General features: G+C 34.2%; 2 protein-coding genes across 2 annotated transcripts; one reads left to right on the top strand and one right to left on the bottom strand.

Annotated features, from left to right (window-relative positions):
- Positions 1 to 546: 546 nt before the first annotated feature.
- LOC112022828 (uncharacterized) lies at positions 547 to 11,358 on the top strand. The gene is made up of 13 exons (XM_024055452.2): positions 547 to 829; positions 1,021 to 1,081; positions 1,188 to 1,277; positions 2,126 to 2,203; positions 2,342 to 2,416; positions 5,442 to 5,494; positions 6,217 to 6,367; positions 8,157 to 8,267; positions 8,879 to 9,005; positions 9,145 to 9,242; positions 9,881 to 10,019; positions 10,804 to 10,856; positions 10,964 to 11,358. Exons 1-13 carry the CDS (start codon positions 711 to 713, stop codon positions 11,078 to 11,080), a joined length of 1,272 nt encoding a protein of 423 aa, XP_023911220.2. The 5' UTR covers positions 547 to 710; the 3' UTR covers positions 11,081 to 11,358.
- A 363-nt stretch (positions 11,359 to 11,721) lies between these two features.
- LOC112022832 (multiple C2 domain and transmembrane region protein 10) lies at positions 11,722 to 15,063 on the bottom strand. The gene has a single exon (XM_024055460.2). The coding sequence runs from the start codon at positions 14,961 to 14,963 to the stop codon at positions 11,922 to 11,924; it is 3,042 nt and encodes a 1,013-aa protein (XP_023911228.2). The 5' UTR covers positions 14,964 to 15,063; the 3' UTR covers positions 11,722 to 11,921.
- Positions 15,064 to 22,028: the final 6,965 nt, after the last annotated feature.

Raw genomic sequence — 22,028 nt, 5'->3', positions numbered from 1 at the left:
TAGAGTATTTTTAATATTAGATCAATATCCCTATCAAAAAAAAATATTAGATCAATATAAAAATAATAATAAATTACTCACAATTTGTCACGTTAAAGTTGTGTAAAAAAAAATTATGTCCCTAAAATGGTTGATACTTTTTTTTTTTACTCTCGCACAATGTATCCTCGAAACTTTCAACTATAAACTAATTATTGTTCACGTTGGGTAAAATAGTTAATACATAGTGGTAGGTGAGTTCTACTTATATGAGATCTATAAATAATACTATATATAAATCTTACGTGGTAAGAGAGAGGAAAGGATAATGCTTTTTGAGAGACAGGCATCATTCGTAATCTTCTTTTGACTCTACTTTTATATTTATGTTTTTTTTTTTTTTTTTGGATCATAATTACTGAGAAAAAAAAATAATGAATCTTTGTGAAAGTGGTATTAAAGTTGGGAGAAATTTTTTATTAAACAAGTTATGGGGTTAAAAGAAGTAAAGAATATACTTCTTGTATTGGAGAACAGGGAATCGGACTCCTCATCTCAAACACATACATACATTTGAAATATAACCATAAACTGCTTCATCTTGTTCTTGTTGCTCCTGTTTCACACCCAACTACCCAAGCCAAGCTTTTTGACTTCGGGTCCCCAATCAAATTCAATTCTCTTTCTGTCTCTTCTTTTGCAAGCGCCTAGGCCTCTCAACTTTTGCAAAGATGCTGGGATTCTTTTCACTCTCCACATTTCCCAATAATGCTATAAAGCTGGTGAACTCTCAAAGCTTAGTATCAATATCAGCCACAGCAACAAAGCCCATCACCATCAGCTTCACCAGGTCTTCTATTCTTTTCTCTCTCTTACTATTTTCAGTCTTTATGTAAACGCTTGCCAGTTGCCACCTATTTTCTATCACCTTTTCCTTTCTTTCTTTTCAATGACTATTGAATGAAATAACGCAATATTTCTCATTTTTTCTCTCTATATATATAACATACACACATCTGTTGTGTGTATGTATCGTTGCAGAAATTTGAGGGTGAAAATGTCGTCTGATACTCTTCCTCCTCCTCCTGAAAAGGGCATTGTTGTAAGCTCCCTCTCTCTCTCTCTCTCTCTCTCTCTCTGTGTATGTATATATAATGAACGCATGAAATGGAGATTTTTTTTTATTAATGTGAATGTGAGAGGTGCAGCTGGGGTGTGGTGGGGCGTCCGTGGATTTCTTGGCGGCAGTAGCAACCTATCCTAAGCCTGATGACAAGATCAGAACCACCAGCTTGAAGGTTCTCTACTTCTTCTACTACTTTTTATTTTTATTTTTTATAAGTCTTCTACTACTTTTTATTCTAGTATGTTATATGACTGATGAAATGTTCAACTTTATTTGATAGATTATCAATTGTCCCAGAAGTTTAAGTAGCTAGGAAATGGCGAATTAATAATTTAACCAACGTTTTAACACTCTCTCTTAATAAGTGGAACCCAATTACCCAACACAGTACATTTTTAACTTTAAGTGAAGGTCAAAAGCAGGGACAAGGTTCAAACTCATGATCACCTCGTTTGATACTACGATAAATTATCGATTTTAAAAAAGATTGAACGGTTTGAAAATAGTAAATTTAATAATTTAATCAATATTTCAACATAATTATTAATGATTTAACCGAGCCTAGATCCTTTCCAGTTCCATTTTTTTTTTCCTGTAAATTATCTTTATTAGTGCCTTGCTTTGTTACCCGCTATTGTTATTGACTTCTGTTCACTCGTAATAACTCAATTTACTACTCCAGATTAACTCACTTGTGTGAATGAATGTGACTGATATCACTTCAACTCACCTTTCTATGATAATTGACATCAGTTTGTAAGACATATTGTTGAAATAGTGATCTTAATAAACTCATTAAATGGCAGCAGAATATGTTATGTTATTATATTGTTCAATGAACACTAGAATCAATTTTGATGACTCACACCAGATTGGGTATCCAATTAAAGAATGCCCATCTATGATTAGTATCAGTAGCATAGTTAATATCAAGTATTAGCAAATGATAGATAGATACTATGGCAACAATATTGCAATATAAAGATGTTATAATTATGTTTGGATGCATTGATTCGTTAGGTTCAAGGAGGTGGAAATGCAGGGAATGCTCTAACCTGTGCTGCTCGTTTGGGCTTAAAGCCCAGGCTAATTTCCAAGGTATCACCCTCGCATGTCTCTTGTTCTGCATGTCCATTTTCCAAACTTGCGGGGGATTGAGAAAGTTCAAAATTATTTTATGACTGAGTATTTAAAATAATAAATTTTTTAACATGTTTGTCACATTATAACCACTAGATTGCAGATGACACTCAAGGCAGGGATATATTGGATGAGTTTGTTGCTGATGGTGTGGATACTTCTTTTCTTGTGGTAAGCTTCAGATGATAAACCTACTTCTTAATCATTTTTCCGTTTTAATGATTTTCAATGCTGAAATTTCTCTTCATTAAGTATTGCTGCATTATGTTGATTTCTTTACATAAAAAAGTTATCTGTAAATATTTTTAAGAAGCTCTGTGATTCGAATAATCACACTTATGGTTAATACCAAATATATATATATATATATATATCAAGACTTAGCCCCAAAATTTTGGGGTCAACCACCAGATTCTCAACAAACTAGTTAGGGTTGGCCAAATATATTCTTTTTCAGTCATTATATTCTATCTGAAGTTGTGCTCTATGTTGCATCCTTTATTGACTTGTCATTTTTTTTACTACTATTAATGTTATTTTTTGGTCTTCCTCTTATCTTTTTTTCATTCGCTTTACTTAAATCAACTCACTTAGCCCCAAAATTTTGGGGTCATCCACCAGATTCTCAACAAACTAGTTAAGGTTGGCCAGATATATTCTTTTCAGTCATTATATTCTATTTGAAGTTGTGCTCTATGTTGCATCCTTAATTGACTTGTCATTTTTTTTTTTTTACTACTATTAATGTTATTTTTTGGTCTTCCTCTTATCTTTTTTTCGTTCACTTTACTTAAATTAACTCCCTCTTTCTATCTAGTTTATTAATTACTCTTCTCTAAACACAACCTGACCATCCCAAGTGACTTTCCCTAATCTTTTCATCAATAAGTGTCACCCCTATCTTGAAGTGAATTTTCTCATTTTGAATCCAATCTTTCTCTGTGTGTCCGCTTATAAATATCTTGCTTCTTTAACAATTCAATATTCAATACCATAGAGCATAGCTAATTTTATAGCAATCTTCTAATATTTTCCCTTTAACTTAATAGGTATTCTACAATCACACAATACTCCTAATGCGATTCTCCACTTTATCCACCATGTTCTTATCTTATGATTCACATCCTTTTCAGTCTCTCCATTCTTATAAATTATTGATCAAAGATATTGAAAGTTCACACTCTTTAGTATCTCCTGACCATCAAGTCTTACAACCCCTTACTTTGTTTCTACTTTTACTAAACGTATATTCCATGTAAGTCCTACTTAACTAAAAGCCTTTAGATTCTAAAGTGTCTCACCAAATTTCTAACTTGACATTCAATTCTAATATCACCCACCAAAACTATACCATTTGCATAAAGTATACACTAAGGGACATCCTCTTGAATGAATTTAGCGAGCACATCCATCACTTGTGCAAACAGATATGGACTAAATGTTGATCCTTGGAGCTTACTTTTAGTGATAAAGTTTTCATTGCACTTGTGTACTTGTTTGTGGATAGTGTGGTAGTGTAGTTTTATGCTTTTGTGCCATCAAGACTCAAACTAAGGTTTCTAGTGCTTTTAGCATCTTTACATGATACAAACCCTTTATGCAGGGCCCAAATGGAAATGTAAAGGATGCAATTAGTTGCATGAGGTTGAGAAATCAATGAACACTAAAAACTAGTCACCACTAGATTTTAAGTAGTGACCAAAGGGGTGAAGAAATTGAAATATATGTTGTCCATAGAATTATTAAACTATCTTTTACAAAATGGATATGAGAGCAATAATAATTAAGAATAGCAACAAGGGATGAATTCATTCGTGAGAAGTTAGATGTAGCAGTGATTGAGGGCAGGCTGAAATGTGATGTTCGTCAGACACATTTTTCTCTAAATCATAATTGAAGAATCATTAGTAAAAGTGAAACTCAATCATACTTTTGCCATGAGATATTAAAATTAGGGTAGCTGCAACCTGCATACTTAAAAGTCCACATAACGCAAAAGAGATCTGGTTCATGGTGAAAGTGCTACAAGGACAAGGAAGAAGACAAACAGAACTTAAATTGATTTTAATAATGAATATGATATGTGAGTCTTAACAGAAAACCTTAGGGGCTCAAGTCAAACTTTAATGGCAGATAATTTTATACATCTAGGAGTGAGTTGATTTGACTTTGGCAACGGATTAATGCAACAACAAGATGCATTGTCTGGTTGTTATGGGGTCACATTGACTTGACAAAATTTTCTTCTCACCAGTAAAACATTTCCAAATATTATGTTTGTTTTTCTTCAGTACTCCATTATATTAACTTCTCTGTGTAGTTTTGCACTTCTAGTTTTATTCTCCTTTTCTTTTTGCATTGATAGTAAAAGGCAAGAAATGGTAGATACTAAAAAGAAGGAAATGAAGAAGTCATTACATTTTCAAGGTCATAATTATTTAAAGGAATTGATACAGGATTCAAACACTCAGTATTGTAATCTGTGGGAGATTAATGCTATTCTTGGTCATTGCACTCTCTCTCTCTCTCTCTCTCTCTCTCTCTCTCCTTTGCATGCTTAAATATCTGTACAATTTAGGGAGTTCAATTGGGTTTGAATGTGTTTAGAGTTAAATGAACCCTTCCCAAACCAGATGAATGTCGCATGGAAATGTGGAGTTTAGCATATTTGAAGTCTAATTGTCCATACTTGTGTTAAGATTGAAGATACAAAATATTAAATAACAATCTAACACAAATTTTGATGCTGAAACAACCAAGAATAATCAAAAAATAAAAAAGTAAAAAATTTAAATCATTGGAGGTAGGTTACATTCACATGCTTTCAAATATTGATAACTCAGCTTCCACCTGTATAGTTTCTTCTAAATGTAGATTCTCAACCTGTCAGCCTCTGATTGGTAATTTTACAAATTTATCCCAGTTTTTTCATTGCAGAATTTCATGCTTGTATCTTATAGGTACACTTAATATTCAAGTACAATATACACATACAATATATATATATATATATAATAAAAAAAGGAATTAAGAAAACTTATTTCCATTTTCACTCTAGTATTTGCCAATAGTGTTGCTTCTGTAGCTATATTGCAATTCTATGGATTTTTTTGTTGGAATTTGGCTTTGACAACTAAGGTTGAACTGCTATGTGATCTTGCATATTTATGTTATACTCAATTTGCCTTGTTTCCAGGTTTCAGAACAGGGCAATTCACCATTTACCTATGTCATTGTTGACAACCAAACGTGAGGACCTTTTCTTTTACTCCCTCCTCTCTTTCTTTCTCTCTCTCTCTCTCTCTCGGCACTATTGACCTCCTTTCTTTGTTAACAATATGAAGAAGGGGGAATCTTTAATGCCTTTTTTTTTTAGGTTCAAGGATGGCCTGAAGAAAATTTCTTGTTTACAACATGATCTTGGTGTTTATCTTTCATCTTTAAGTGCTTTAAATTTGATGTAATGTGAACAGATTTGACAATAACATCTGCGCAAGTTTCTTTGTAGAGATTAATTTAAGAAAAAGAAAATTTATGGTTGTACTTGTTTTGAGATATGTCCACCCTACCTCTTCTCTCTATTCCCTGACTTTCACCCTATTCAAGGCATTCTCCACTGGGGAAGAATCCTGCTAGAGATCTTATTGTGTTAGTACATTTACTGTTTATGAGAAGATTCTTTTAGTAAATCATGTTTATGAAACATGACTCTCTTTCTCTTCTAGTTAGGTGACCACTTCACACACCACTGTTACAGTGAAGACTTTGGGAATGCCAAACAGTACAATTTTTCCATTGGCAGCACTACATCAAAACACATTTGTTATCTTATCAATGATTTGCTCTTCATTGGCTGAAATCATATATCATGATTAAAAATTTATGCTTTGAATAAATATAAATAGTGAACATTTAGAGTCTGTTGGGATTTTTTTAATTTCCAGTTAATTAATCTTAAATGATATATTCAGGAAAACCCGTACTTGTATTCACACCGCAGGAAATCCTCCCATGATACCAGATGACCTTTCTCAAGAAAATTTATTGTCTGCATTAGATGGTGCAAGAATTGCCTATTTTGATGGAAGATTGCCTGAAACTGCTTTAGTTATTGCACAAGAGGTGATTTTCATTTGTATTTCTTCTAGTTTCCTTGATGCTTCGTATTGAGCCAATATTGATTCTGCCGTTTGAATTAGTATGACTAAGAAAGCAATTCCACATTGTGAGTTATAAAATCTTTTTTTTTTACTATCTTACCTTGATGATCTAAATGTTTCTTAATAATGTGTCCTTTTGGTTATCCTCCAATTTGGCTAAAGGCATCCATAGATTTCTGTGTGTTCTGCTTTAGAAACTCTATTGATAACATTGATTGCTAATTTCTTCCTCTTCTACTAACTATATTTTGCAATTAATGAAGATTCTGAGTATGAAATTCAAAATTACTTCAAGTCAGGCATACTGAATCATTCTCCAATATTTTTTTAAGTCTTCATCTAGGGATTCACCACCCCCCCCCCCCACCCCTTCTATTAACTGCAAAATTAGCTTGGGTGACCATTATTTGACATCTTGAAATCTTAAATAATTTTGTAATTCAAATACTAACACCACATGTAATAACTGGAATTCCTTATCTGAGTTGTAAGCTTTTGTTTCCAAGAACAACAACAGACCATGGGTACATTGGCAGCAGAGGGGTTGGAGTAAAAAGGAGGGAGGTGGCGGTTTGAACTAGATTTCATTGGAAAATTGACAATCACCAATTAAAGATATCATAGCATTCTATCCTTGAATTCTAACACATATTTCCCATAACCAACATCAAGTCCAAATATAATAACCTGGATTATATGGTTTGTGTGTGGATTTTGAATTGTGAAGGTGTTGCGCTGGTATGTGACATTGAGCATTTATAAGGATCCCCAATTGTGACCAAATTTTAAGGCATAGTGTAGACGTGGCTTACACTTTTCTCAAATCATGATAAATGGTATTGGAGCCAACCTAGTAATTCCATGTGGCTTGAGTGCAATGAAGGGCAATGCAAGCCTTGACAAAATTTCAGGAATTTAAGTGAAGGAGATTGTGATATCCTAGATTATAAGAATTGTGTGGTTTTGGTTTTGGTTTTGGGATTTTTTTTTTTTTTTTTTGATAAATTGATTGTGTGGATTTAGATTGTGAAAGTGTTGCTTGTGCATATGTTCAGTCCTACATCAAGAAATTTCTAGGTCGATCTTGGGGCTATATAAACAATTACAAAGGGTCTCTTTTGTGACTAATCTTTTTAAGATACAGTGCAGATGTGACTAACACTTTCCTTGGATCATGACCCAAACTTACAATTCTCACATTCCTTATATCAATCAAAGCATTTAACTCAAAAAAGGGAGAAAAGAAAAAGACATTTCTTTTTCAAATCTTAATAATTAGTAATTCCCAAAGCTCGATCATTGGGGCTCACATTCGCACCAAAAGTCATCAACATCAACAAGCTTGGATATGAGGTTGACAGTAGATGTGGTCAAGGTTGATCAAGTTGACAAGCTCATGATTGAGAGAGGCCAAGCAGCACTAGAGCCCAAATTGGACGGAGGTTTAAGGCTTCAAGATGTAGGATTCAACCTAATAGGTAGAGGAAGAGGGAGGGTCGAACCAGAGAAGACGGGCATCAAATACAACCTGAATACATTTCCTACTATGTTGTTGCTGTTATTTTTTATTTTTCTCTCTTTGACAGCTCTTGGCATGAAGTAATGCAGTGTACTTCTCTTCACATATCATTTCATGAATTAGATGTGCATAAATATTGGAAATACAATTTTTCATCATGCAAATACTCCCACTGTTTATAATATTAACTAACAAAGAAGTAATCAATATTTATTGGATCTTTCCAGTACAGGCAGTGCACAAAAGTATACCTATTTTAATTGATGCAGAAAGAAAGAGGGAAGGGTTGGATGATCTCCTGAAATTAGCTGATTATCTCATATGCTCAGCAAAATTTCCAAAGGCAAGTTGACTATTCTTCAGAATTATCATTGACGGGAGGAACTTATGAATGGGGAGTCTTTTAATCGGCCAATTCATTGGCGTGCACAGATTTTAAGTTATACTAGCATTGCATCTTTGGTCCATTTACTGTTTTCTCAAATTTGAAAATCCACTCAGTTTCATGGCCACAGATTTTCGAATAACAATTAAAGCCAACACAGATTTCTTGCCACTTACTTACCTTCTTTTTTTATATACACATACATACTTACACTCTATATTTACAAAACATCCCCAATTATGGATCTGTTTTATTTTTTAATTTGTACCTAATGCATTTTTCTGTAACTTCTAATACCATATGTATGTATTATCAAATCTATCCATCTGTGGGGAAATATTTTTTGTTCAAGTTTCATCTTGATGTGATTATTATAATTTTGTTACATTTGATCAAATTCAACACGTTTGTTCCTCATATCAGATTTAGACATTATCAGATCCTTTGGCCCATAAGGATGGACTGTTTTGTTTAAGAGGCATAATACACACACACACACACACACTAATTGCTGCTCTAGTATCCTTGGTAAAATATATGAAACAACATTGAGGCTGCTTGTGTGACAGGCATGGACAGAGGCATCATCTCTTCCAAGTGCACTTGTTTCCATTCTGTTGAGATTGCCAAACATCAATTTTGTGATTGTGACCTTGGGTGAAGATGGATGCATAATGCTTGAGAGAAGTGGAAATGGTGAGTATGCATTTGCACATTTTTCTTGTCAAGGAGAATGAAAAGCAAGCAGAGTCAGATGCTGTGTCTTAAAAATTCAAACCCTTTTTCTGTTTGATTTGCTTTATATATGCTTTTCATTGAAGTATTTCTATGGCAGAGAGTTCTGGGACAGAAGATATTGACGTAGATGTCTTATTGGAATCATTAAAGCAGCAGCAAAAGGATGAAAGCACCAGCCCAACATGTATTTCATCGGTAAAATATTTTCTATTGAACCTCAAAACTTTATTTTTCTCTCGTATTATTAAGGCCTTGTTTATTGTTTACCTCTATGTCTTAGCCGTAGCTCATTGTAAGAGAGAGGTACAGTCGTGCAGCATGAACTTTAACCAATTAATTTTTGTTTTGGTTTTGAAAAACTAATCCAGTATACGGAAGCCTTTGCTCAATTTAAAAAATGCTTGTGCATGTTGTTGAACAAGCAATGATATGGACTGAGGGCTTTCACCAGCCCTTTCTTGTTGTCCACCATGCCACCAGTAAACTCAATCAAAGTGCCATAGCTGTTACTTTCAGCCTATTGAGACCAAAGAACTATACAGTTCTATGACTGATAATGTAATCTGGACTTGGGATCTACCTGTAGTGAGTTTGTAATGTACCCATTGGATGCGTGTGCAACTTACCAAGAAAATAAAAGTAAAAAAAAAAAAAATTTAAAAGCATGGTTATAATTATATATGTGATTTCTTATTTAATCACCCTCAGAAATTCTGATAGTATTGAATATAGAGAAGCATTAGTCAGATAGAATTCTAGCAGGGTATAATGGAGGTAATGTGTATACATATGATACATCTTTACTGTTACATATTTTCCTTTCAATTTTCCAGTCAGTGACAAGATTGAGAGCGAAAGGGATAGGGACACTATGTGGGAGGTTATTTCTGGGAACGGCTGAGAAGATACCGCCATCAGAACTTATCGACACAACTGGTGCTGGGGATGCATTTATTGGAGCTGTTATTTATGGTATGTGTAACCATTCAATCCATATGTTTTTTCGCTGTAGCCGCTGTCTCTGTATCCATACATATGTTTGTATGCATGCTTTGTAATTTTTCCTGTAATTTCTCCTGCTTTTCAAGATGGATTTTCCCAGATAATTTGTCCTGAAGATTATTATCATTTTACATTCAATATCATCCAACAAGTCGCATTTGCCATGTCAAATCTTCTATCTTTTCAGATTTAATACCACATGTCTTAGAGTAAACTATACTAGGACTACTCCATATAGGCAGCATCAATTTGATTTAGTTTACAGTCGCACCAAGATAAGAGCAAGACTTAGTTGATGATTATGATTATAAGTGTAGAAAGAATTTTTATGCCAATGTGGGTTAACTTCTGTTCCATGGGATAAGGTGTCCATCTCCTGGACTTTTAGCCGTCAACTCTGCTGACAATTCAGGCTCCATTTTACCTTACTCAAAATAACTAGTCCTGACTTGTTTGACTAAATAAAAATTATTAGTTGATGCCTCAGCACTATTCAATGGTAAATATAAAAATAAATAAATAAAAAAGAGAAGCAGGATTCGATGTTTTCTTGACATCTCACCACTTAAGGACTATAGGCCTGCAATTTTCTAGCAACTTTGCCATATTAGTTTGTTCACCATTAATAATAAGTCATCGCTTTACAAAATTCCTTGCCAGTTTGTCTTGCAAAGCTTCATGCCTGCTGTCTTTCGCATATTTTTTTGTTGGAGGAAACATTGATGAGATTCGTAATAATTCAATTTCCTTGTAGCTATATGTGCTGACATGCCACCAGAACAAATGTTGCCATTTGCAGCACACGTGGTAAGTGGACCTTTTTCCAAGGGCCAAATTAGCTTAACTGTGTTTATCTGGATGAAATGGGAAATTGAAAGAAAATTTGTTTGTGAATTTTGATGTGGTGATTGCAGGCAGCAGCAAACTGTAGAGCTTTGGGAGCTCGAACTGGTCTCCCATACCGCACAGATCCACGCCTGGCTTATTTTCTACAACAAAGTTCCCAAGTGATCACATCTTTGGCAAAGTAAATAAGAAGCATGAGAATAAGCATGCAAGATGGGCTCTTTCATTCCAGCTGTTAAAAGGGCTTCTATACGGTCCCTTGTTCAGCATAGATACATCTTGTAAAGTAATAAGTCACAACAAATTTCACAACTATTTGAAGTGGCAAGTTGTTAATGGTAGATGACCTATATGAGAATTAATAACAACATGCCAACTCAGCAGTTGTGCAATTTATTGTAAAAACTTTTGTGTCTATAACCTTACTCTTTATGAAGTAGTGACGATGTGCCATTTTTAGTTAGAGAGCAGCAGATTTGATTAATTGATTGCTTGTCACTGTGTTTGTTGATATTTAGTGATTACCTGCACTTTCTTAGTAATGGTGATTCATTTACGGTCTTAAGAAGTGAAGTCCCGAAATTCATCTGTTTTTAGGCCTCGTGTTTAGGATATATTGGTAGGGTACTTTGGATTTAAAATGGGTGATAGAGCTGGAGTCATAAAAATATTGTTAGGAACATACAACCCTACTGGTTCTCTACTCCTCATAAGGTCTTGGGTTTGGAACTCCTAGCCAACCCTTAGCAATAATCTATTGTCTGATATGGTAAGCTGAATTTTCGTTTAGGCAAGTACCAAATAACCAAGTTAATGAACACATGGGTAGTAGTCAATAAGCATGATTACTTTTGCACATTACACAAATTTGCTTCTTGAATGGGCAGAGAGGCACCTTACACATAAGCAAGATTACTAAACACAAAAGGAAGGCTACCCAAAATACAAAAGAAAAGGCCTTCCACTATGATCACATGTCGATTCCAAATAAACCTAAACAAGAACTTATGCATCAATTCCTACAGCCTACAACAAACTATCAGCCCTTGTGGGCAGCCTCCTGAAGAAACTCAACGCTGGAGAAGGCATCTTGCTCCTAAACCTTGGAGGCCTAAGGACATAGAGCCCCCACAAAGCCACCACAACCCGAATTGGTACTGCATAGAATCCAACAGCAGCAATCAAGCAAGAGAACACAAATAAGAATGTTGCCCTTGGGTCTCGCCAACTTAGCAAGTGTTGAAGACGTTCACCTTGTGTTGCCATATCACCAACAACGGTTTGAATCCTTCCTGCCACACTTCTTAGCCTATCATACCTCAACCGAACAACCTCAGCACTTCGACTCGTTGGGAATGAATCAAATTCCTCATCCAATTCATCAGGAAAAACACTCTCAGCATGAGAGAGCCTAGTATCCATGTGGGGTGGGTGACGAGGTCGGGACCTATACCGCCAAAGTCCCAAAAAGGCCATGTAGAGCAATACGCTAGGGATAATAAGCTCCGGAAACATGACAAGCAGTAGAAACAACACCAGAAACAGGGTTGAGTACACAGGCCTGTGCCAATTGCGCATTGCCTCCACCCAACGGCCCATGGCAACAATGCCAGACACAACATTCATCAGCCTGAAAAAGTTAGCCTTGCTCCTCCTCATGCTCCACATGTGGGAGTCATGATCAAGCATATACTCTACCACCTCTCGTCCCAGTGGTGGCTCTGACCGGCTAAGCCGGGATGACACTACATTCATAGCCTGGTACCTCAAACTCTCCAATTGATTCACACCCAGTGGCTGCACATAATGCATCTTTGGCAGCAATGGCATTGTGTACATGTGCAGCATATTGGCCGTGTTAGCACACGAAAATCTCACTGCCAAATGCAGCTCCCCCATTTTCTTGACACCAGAAGGGTGCAGCATCAGGAGAGGGTACGAATGAGTGTAAACTCTATCCGATTCTAGTGTTGACAATCGAATTCTAACTTTCCCAATACGGTTATCACGAATTCCAGCAATGTTGCTTGTGTTCTTGTCGACCCGGGAATTATCAAACACCCCAATTGTAATGACGGTGCAAGGATCAAACACTTCCCACGTGTACTGCTCATTCCATTTGGGTGACAAGCTATCAACCACAGTGCGTGTCCTCACCCATTTCTGCCCATACTTTGCAACACAGTAAGAATCCGTAGACCCTCCTTTCCCTTCCTTGATTTTGGTTGGCATAAGCCCAGTTGCACCCAAAATTCCTATTTCAAGCACACCAATGTGAGGCTTCCAAAGCTGCTTAGCCGTAGGCTTAACATCACTACTATACAATGTGGCCTCATCTAGCACATGGTAACCCCCATCAAGCGAAACCCGAAGATGAATCCTAGACCCAAATCTAGTCACCATCTTAGACTCCCCTGCATTACCAAGGTGGCTATCAAGATTAAACCACCTTGAAGTCACAGGCTTTTCATCATTTCTCCTTTCAATCGCCATTACAGGAAAAAGAACTCTGCCAACAACCTCATCCCGCCCCGGCGCAACACGATCCTCTACTGAAACCAACAAGTAATCCTCAAAAGGCTCAGCCACCACAAATATCATCTCATCATTCCAGTAAGGATTTGACAAGCTCCTATTTGGGCTAGCAGCCGCGATCCTAGTCCTCAAAACCTGATTTCCCACTTGGACTTTGGAAGAAAGCTCAGGAAACCTCATCACTGAAGACCCTTTCTCCCCTAAAACAATGTCTTGTGCTTCAATAACTGATACCCTCAAATACCAAAGCTTTGGGGAGAGATAAACCTTGGATTTAATAGAACACAAGCCATCAAGATGCACATTGGCTGCCTTAGAGTGCCACGCCTCTGCAAAAGCCTCATCTGCCTGAGTCCCAAACCATATTGAAAGCATGACCTCTCCAGCCTTAGCCTTTTCACCTTTCTTGTCTTCCATTCTATACCACTGTGGAGCCAATGGACTATCTGGTGGAACCCGCCGAGGAACCTCATTCAAATCAAACCAAACACGGCCCAAGTAGTCATCTTTATTGCTCTCCTTCACTAAAATCTCTGCCATTGATGACTGAATACTATCTTTGGAAAAAGCAAACACTTGGTCCCATTCAACATTATTCAAACTCACCCTCTTCGTGATTCCTCTATAGTTTCCAAGCTTCACTTCAGCCACCAACTCAGCCCCACCAAAAGGCACTGAAATTTCTCTCCCTTTCAGTACTCTCACATACAGATACTGCATTTGCTCAACAAGATCATAGGTAGAGCTGGTTTTGTCTTTTTGTAAAGACTCACCTCCAAGTTGTGGCCGAGTCTCCTTGAGAGAAAACTCGCTTAACCCATTTGAGAATAGACTCACTCCACCACTGGAAACATTAGGAATTATTGGACCAGGCCCTGTAGTGACCACCACAGGTTTCATCTCAGGGTTTTGCTCCAAAGACTTTGAATGTTGTGTCTGACTCTGCTGCGTTGGCTTGTTTTCTTGAACCTGACCAAGTTGTTGCTGTGCCGCCATGGCTGAACCTGAACTCAGTCCCTGAAGTTTCTTAGCTTTCTTTGAAAACCCAGAAGAAGTAGCAGAAGAAGCGGTAACATTTTCTACTATTCCATTAGTAGCGCCCAAATCTTTAACCTCTTCTTTGACAGAAAGATAAAGTTTCAAGCTTATTTCACCTCTGATATGTGAAAACAAGCTTCTTTTGTCAAGGGTATAGAGTTGTGCCACTTCTTCACCTTGTTTGGAAATGCTGGAGCCAGAGACTCTGACTTTCCCAAGAAAGTTTCTGCTGTTGCTGGACCTTCTCTCGTTGAAGACATTGATCTCTACAGTTCTGTAAGGAAGGTCAGCTACATCTTTGACATGAAACACAAGCTTTTCGTTCCAAATGGGGTTTAAGTCTTTGTATTTGACTTGGGTTCGGAGCCTTTGGTTTTCAAACTCAACCTCTACAAATGGGGATGATGAACCTTCCCCATCTTTTGGCATTAGGTTGTGAGCTGCTACTACTTCCACTACTAGCTTTTCTTTGCTGTAGTTGGTGCTGTTATTCATGGCTATTTTGGCAACAAGAATCTGAGAAATTCAGAGAGAGAGAGAGAGAGAGAGAGAGAGAGTACAAAGTGAGAGGCTCAAGGAGGGAAAGCTTTAAAAGACAGTGAAAACAGAGGAGCGTGCAGCAGAGTTTTATTGTGCAGAGAAAGTTTTATAAGAGAGAATGTGAGAGAGAGAGAGTCCAATGCAGTCAAAAATCTCAATTCTCAAGAATGTGGAAGAGCTTGGTGTGCACGCACCAATAACTACGTGAGAAATCTCTTTCACTGTTTGGATATCTGGGACCCATAACATTCTTTAACGTTAACTTACCTTGTAAAAACCAGGTTTAAAATTAACTAATTTGGTTGTGTAGATTGGTTCAAGAAGAGGGGTCAACTCAGAATCTCAGATTGCTTGACTTCTTTTTCTTTTCTTTTTTCCTTAATGTCCGTTTTTGTCACATTGACACATTCTCAATGATATATCATTATCAGTCACACACGATAAGTATAGATTAGAAACAAAAACAATTATGGTCTACAGTTAAAAAATGGTACTTGGAATTCTATTTCGTTCTCTCTCTTTCTCTTCAATTCATTAATTGTTGATGACGGTTGAGTTGTTTGAGTGCACAGTTTTACAGCTGCTTCTTCTTAGTCCTTGCTCCTCTCGCCGACTCTCACTGTCTTCTTATACTATTAATTACCGTGCTGCCACCATTATTATTAGTTACTCTTTCACAAAAGTATCCAACTTCTTCATTTGTCCGTGTACAACTTCAGCATACTTACAACCAATAAATAAATATGAGAAATGATATGTCTATAACATGTTTATAATATTTTTACAATAAATTTTAAGTGACAAGTTATTATTAGTTATTATTGTTTGGGCAAAAAAGTAATCTAAGTATTAGTTTCAAATTTGAACCAATAAAAACTAACCACTTGTAATTTATTGTAAAAATATTGTAAAATTATTGTAGACGTAGCATCTCTCAATAAATATATATATATATATATACACACGACTGCATTAATTAAAAGATGGCTTCCATAACTGTTTGGGAGTACTTTATTTTCTCAACACCTGTGACTGTCCATACTTATTTATCTAATCGGGAGAATGATAGTATTAAGTACCTGTCCATACTTTCTATTTTTAAGAATATTTTTTTGAGGATTGGAAAAGTTGTAATTATTTTTTTTATTTTTGAGAAAATTTTTTTTTAAAAATAAAAATTAATGTATGTCTTTAAAGCACACATTAGTAAAATTCTTAAATTATTTAGCCAAAAAAAAAAAGTTATTCACTGTTAAATTGAATTTCTGAATTCCTTTTTTATATATTATATGTTTCTCCCACCTTTAAATTTAAATGTCTTTTAATATCTATCCTTTCTATATAATATAAAATAAAAAGATTATCTCCAACCGAATTTAGAAAAATATTTCTTAACTTAATGAATTATGTAAGAGATAAAATCATTAATGTGCACTTTTAGTCATATTAACTTAATGAATTGTGTAATTTATTTAAATAATATACATAAATAATTGTATAAATTACTATGTAATGTTTACAAGATAATATTGCTAGATAAGATTCCTGATAACACAATCAAGATGATTAAGAATATAACTATAAAGTTAGTCTTTAGAAATTATTAAAAAAATTCATACGTTTTTATTTAGATTAACAATCGTATTAAAAGTAATGATTTTTTTTTTTTTGGTAGAAAGAAATTTCATTAACGAAAAAAATTAAGAGAAACAAGGCAAATCAAAAGAGTATCTGCTATGGTACATACCAGCTCTATCAGAGCTTAACAAGTTCAACAGACCCACAGGCGGGTCATTAAAAGTAATGGTTGTTGTCTTACTCGTGACCCCAGACCAAAAAACAAACAAAAATGAAGCTAGCTAGTATTGTTGCCACACAACCTACTATACATATAGCTTACAAGATAGTAGTGTTGCCATGGTCTGTCTGCTTCATGACATCTCTATCTTTGTGCTTACTATAATGTTTGAGGTTTTTTTTTTTTTTTTTATGAAACTATAATGTTTGAGGTCGATCTCTAATAACATTATCTAATAAAAAAATAATATTATAATGATGATCATAAAATTAAGCTATAATGTAATATTATCACCCAATTTCTTCATTGCTTGTTCACTTGGTTTTTTGAAGGAGGTTACTAACAAAGGTATATTTGGACTTCTTTTTTTATTATGAATGGTTAACAAATTTCTATATTTTTTTGTAATAATACATATTATTAAAAATGAAATCCCCAAGAAAATTATAGAGGAACGAAAATAGTCTCATTCCACTTAAGAAAGTTTGAAGCAAAAATTAGGGATGGAGAAGATTAGGATGTTTTACTCTTATTACACAAAAGGACCCATCTAATAATATTGCATACAGAAAAATTAGTTTTTTCTATCATTATGAATATCAAACCACTTAATTAGTTAGTTTAAAACTTTGTTTAGTACTTTAGTCTTAGCAGCTAACTCTTCAATAGCCTACCACCGTATATTCTTGGTGTGATGGTCATTCTACAAGTATAAGTACTTGTAATGTGTAGGGGACAAGAATCAAGATTCGACTCTCCAAGAGGAAGCTTCATACACATATATACTTAGCTTAGATTAGAGTAGGATTTCTATCTTGTATAAAAATGAAAAAATAAAATAAAATATAAAATATAAAAAATAAAAATAAAAAACCTCTTCATAGCCAATGCAAGAAGGTTGATGGTCTCTAAAATCATACTTAGTGTCACAATCACAAATTACAAATTTATTTTAAGTTGTTAAGAGAGTTTGATTATGAATAATTATATGTTTGTGGCCTTCAACCCCTATTTATGAAGGTTGAATTCCCTAAATTTTCATTTTCACTTGAGGAAAAGAGAGATGTAGTAAAAGGAATCATGTTTCGATAGCAATTGTTTAGAAGAGCTTATTTACATTAAAATATGGGTTAAAAAATAAGCTAAATAAAAATAGAACTATACCTAAAAAATTACACATAAACCAGAATTGAAATAATCTCTCACAGGTCACCCTATAGCAGCTTCACTGAAGAGTGATGACTGAAGCGATGTATTTGAAGTATTTCAATGGGTTGGAGAGATACTACTAGTTGAAAATGTAAAATTTTTAAGTATTCTCAGAGTACGGAGAAATTGTGTTTCTTCCTCGTACATTCATAGTGAACTTTTTCATGAATTTAATAAGCGAACTCTACCATAAATATAAGAGAAAAAAACACTGCTCTTTATATTCCGAAAGAGAATTAAAAGTTGAAAAAATGGTAAATAAATAAAGGAATGAGCAGTAAAATAAATCATAAATGTAAGGAGAATTTCAGTTCTTTTTGGTTGCTCCAGTTCTTCTGGGAGCTTGTGATTGATTAGTTGGTGATGCGATGGGTCTCGTGCCTCTTCTCTTCTTCCGTTGTATTTTGGAAAATCGAGGTGATGCAATACAAATATATTTCCAACTAGTTGGACTAGAGGGAACTAGTGGATAAAAGGAACAAAAGAAAAAGAAAAAAAGAGTTTACAAGGAAAGTTTGACACATGGGAAAGAATTTAAAAAGAAAATAAAAAAGTAAAATGTTGTTTTTTTTTTTTAAGATAAGTAAAAGTGGTTTTATAGCAGAGGATGTGCTAACAATTTTGAAATTGTAGATTTTTTGTTATTAATTTCCACCATAAACTGGTTTTTTTTTTTAATAATAAGCTTAACTAAAGTAAAGAGCGTTGTATTAATTTTTTACTTAAAATTTACTTATTTATTTGTTGAAAACTGTATCTAACAAATAAATAAATTTCTAAAACATTAAATATACCTAAATAGCTATAAAAAATAAAAAAAATAAAAAGCAAATACAAATTCATACCATTAGAAAGTAAAATAAATTATTGGAGATAAATGAATACAAATATGTTTTTTTAAGTAGAAGATGTATGGCTTTAATGTTTATACTGCTCTCAGCACTCCTATTTAGTTTTAGTGTTTCTTTCAAAAATCAAGTCGGTAATTATAAATCAAAACAAACTCCAAGCCCTTTAATTATCAATGATTTTAGGTACACACTATCTTTTACAACTTGTATCACGATTTTTATCACAACTTGTTAAAAAGTAGTTGATTGTATAATGAGCAATCACTTTATATATACCAATTACTTTTTCTTTACAATTCATAATCAATTACGTCATAATTATAACAAAAGTTGTAAACCTATATTTTCTCCCTAACTAATGACACTGGCATGACAAAGATAATCATTAACTCATAAGCCAAAAAAAAAAAACTTCAGAAGTTCATCTGAGCAATCAATAAATCTTAGGTTACTTTAATAAGCATTGAATTGCACATGTTAAGGTGTATATTAATAATCCCATAAAGTCGAATAACTTTTAATGACAGAGCTACATTTTCACTAAGGGGAGTCATGTAATATCTCCCCCTAGTGCCAATAGAGTTTTTTTTTTTTTTGCTTGATAAATTTAAACTTTTAAGAGTTTGATCTTCTAAAAAAGTGAATTGGACTGCTTTAAAAGTCTTTTAAATGAATTTTAAAAAAAATGTAATATCTCCTAAAAATAAATAAGCTTATAGATAGATTTTATAATGAGAGATGCTACGTTTACAACAATTTTACAACATTTTTACAACAAATCACAGATGGTTAGTTGTTATTAGTTTAAATTTGAAACTAATACTAAGATTTCTTTTTTGCCTCAATAATAACAATCAGTAACAACCTGCCACTTAAGATTTGTTATAAAAATATTGTAAGAATATTGTAGACATATCATTTCTCAAAAAATTTATAAAAGCCCTACTCAAGTTTGTTAATTTTATGAAAATACTACATGACAATCTTTACTGGTTTTAACACAATTCTATTTAAGGCATGTGATAAAGAAAATAGCAAAATAAAAAAACCTGTTAAGCATGAATAATAAAATATTATCTAAGGAATTGTAGGTTTTGTCAACCCAATTTCAACAATGCACTCTCAGATTATGCGGTTAATATCTTTAGTTTTCATAATTTTCCTTGAGTAATCATTTTTTTTCTCTAATATATTGCTCTCCTTTTTAGTATTTAATATGTTGATCTTTTACTCAAATAATGCAAAGTCTCATAAAATGTCAATTGAAAATGATACCGAGGCTTTAACCAAAAAAAAAAAGAAAATGATACCGAGGTTTTCTGAGAGATTGATGGAAATGACAGTTTTTTGAAATAATTATTGATCTGTGTGTTGTTTGTTGCTTTTTTATAATGGGTCAAACAGCTGTTATATATGCTAGGCATTTATTGTATTCCACAAGTATGCAGTATTATGAGTGATGTATAAATTAAAATATCTTTTAATATAAAATTTGTAATATATGACTTACTTAATCACTGAATAATATATGAATTATTTAATTTTATAAGAAAATGGTACCTAAACAAAATCTATGATGTTAAAAATATTTTAAGAATAATAATTGAAAGGGAGAAAAAACGAGCTTGGACGCCTAGAGTGAATGGACGGACTAACTATAGTTCGTGAGCCAAAAAAAGAGGCGAGTTTGTTATTCATATAAGACCTTACGTGGACGGACCTGAGATGGACGGATGGAAGAAAGATGGGCTGATCGGCCAGGGGCCTGTTGGACCTCTTAATGGAAATACTTTGGCCCATCCTCGAAAAGCCCTAAACAGAGTCCTTGCACAACCTGAATTCTAGAATTTTCATATATTGGTGAAGATCTTCCCTATAAGGAGAAGATCTGTTCACCACGTTTCGGACTCTAAAAAAGATGATTTCTACAAGGAAATGACTTGGATTCCAAGCGAAAGAGGGAAAACTTTCGACTACTATAAAAGTCTCAATACTCTCACCAATAAAGGTACGCATTATTTACCCTCTCTAGCACTCTAGAGTTGTGAGAATATTTCTGACTTAACCTTCAGAGGGCATTTGGCTGGTATCACACCGGTGCTCTTTGACAGGTTTTCTTCTTTGTATTGTGTAGGTTCATGTTCGAGCGCGAAAGTATCGTGTGACTCACTGGTGAATTTCTCAGCTTCATCAATAATAAATTAAAATTTTAAAAAAAAATTTTAGTTTAGTTTTTTTTTTTTTGAGGGGAAATTTTAGTTTAGTTATCTCTAACAAAATACAAATGGGGGGGGGGGGTGGAGTTCACTAATATACCTTAAAAAAGCTCGAATATAGAGTTTAAAGTGGCCTACTTATGAAAATGTTGGGTTTGAAGTGTCCCATTAAAAATGTGGGCGTATACCAAGTATTTTATGATTTTTGACGTACTTTTCCCAAAAATTTTGCTCACCTTATTGAGAATAATGTTAATACCACTGAAATTGACACAATTTTATGTAATAATTCGCCAAATGACAAGTTATGATTGGTGAAAGTGTGTCTACATGACGAGTTGTAGCACAAAATTATGTCAATTCTTTACTCTCTTATCAAGAAAAACAACAATGACATAATTATAAAAAGAGTCACAAAATTTTAATAACTTTTTTATTTTCTCAAAATTAAAAAAATAGTTCAAACAAATGTTAATTACTTTTTTCATTATTAAAAAAAAATCACAATTGTTGGGTGACTTGGGTCACACGGCGCGTGATTCACACGCATTGTTACTCAAACCCAAACATGAGGCAATAGCAACGGGTCAGTACGAGCATGCCGCAGAATCTACAGAAGAATCCGATTTTTTTTTTTCTTCGATCTGTTAATAAGAGAGAGAATAGAACCACAGAACAACCTCGAAGTCCGAGGTTTTTCGGAACGACATTTTGTTTTATTTTATTCTATTCTATTCTATTTTATTATAGTTTTTTTCTGTTTTTTAAGAATGTTTTGTCGTTGCCATATCGAAGCTCGTGTAACACGGTACCCGTAATAGTGTAAGTGTGTAATCAGCATGGCTGTCATGTGGGACCCACTCTCGCTGTAACTTGGAATTTGCACCTGTCAATTTTGACGTAGGGTCCCACTAGATTTTTTTTCTTGACTCCCCCAGCCTTTAAC

Source organism: Quercus suber, unplaced genomic scaffold, assembly GCF_002906115.3.
Source record: "Quercus suber isolate HL8 unplaced genomic scaffold, Cork oak 2.0 scaffold_449, whole genome shotgun sequence".
NCBI lineage: Eukaryota > Viridiplantae > Streptophyta > Magnoliopsida > Fagales > Fagaceae > Quercus > Quercus suber.
The sequence above is the reverse complement of the archived record's forward strand: the minus strand, read 5'-3'. Positions and strand labels throughout refer to the sequence as shown.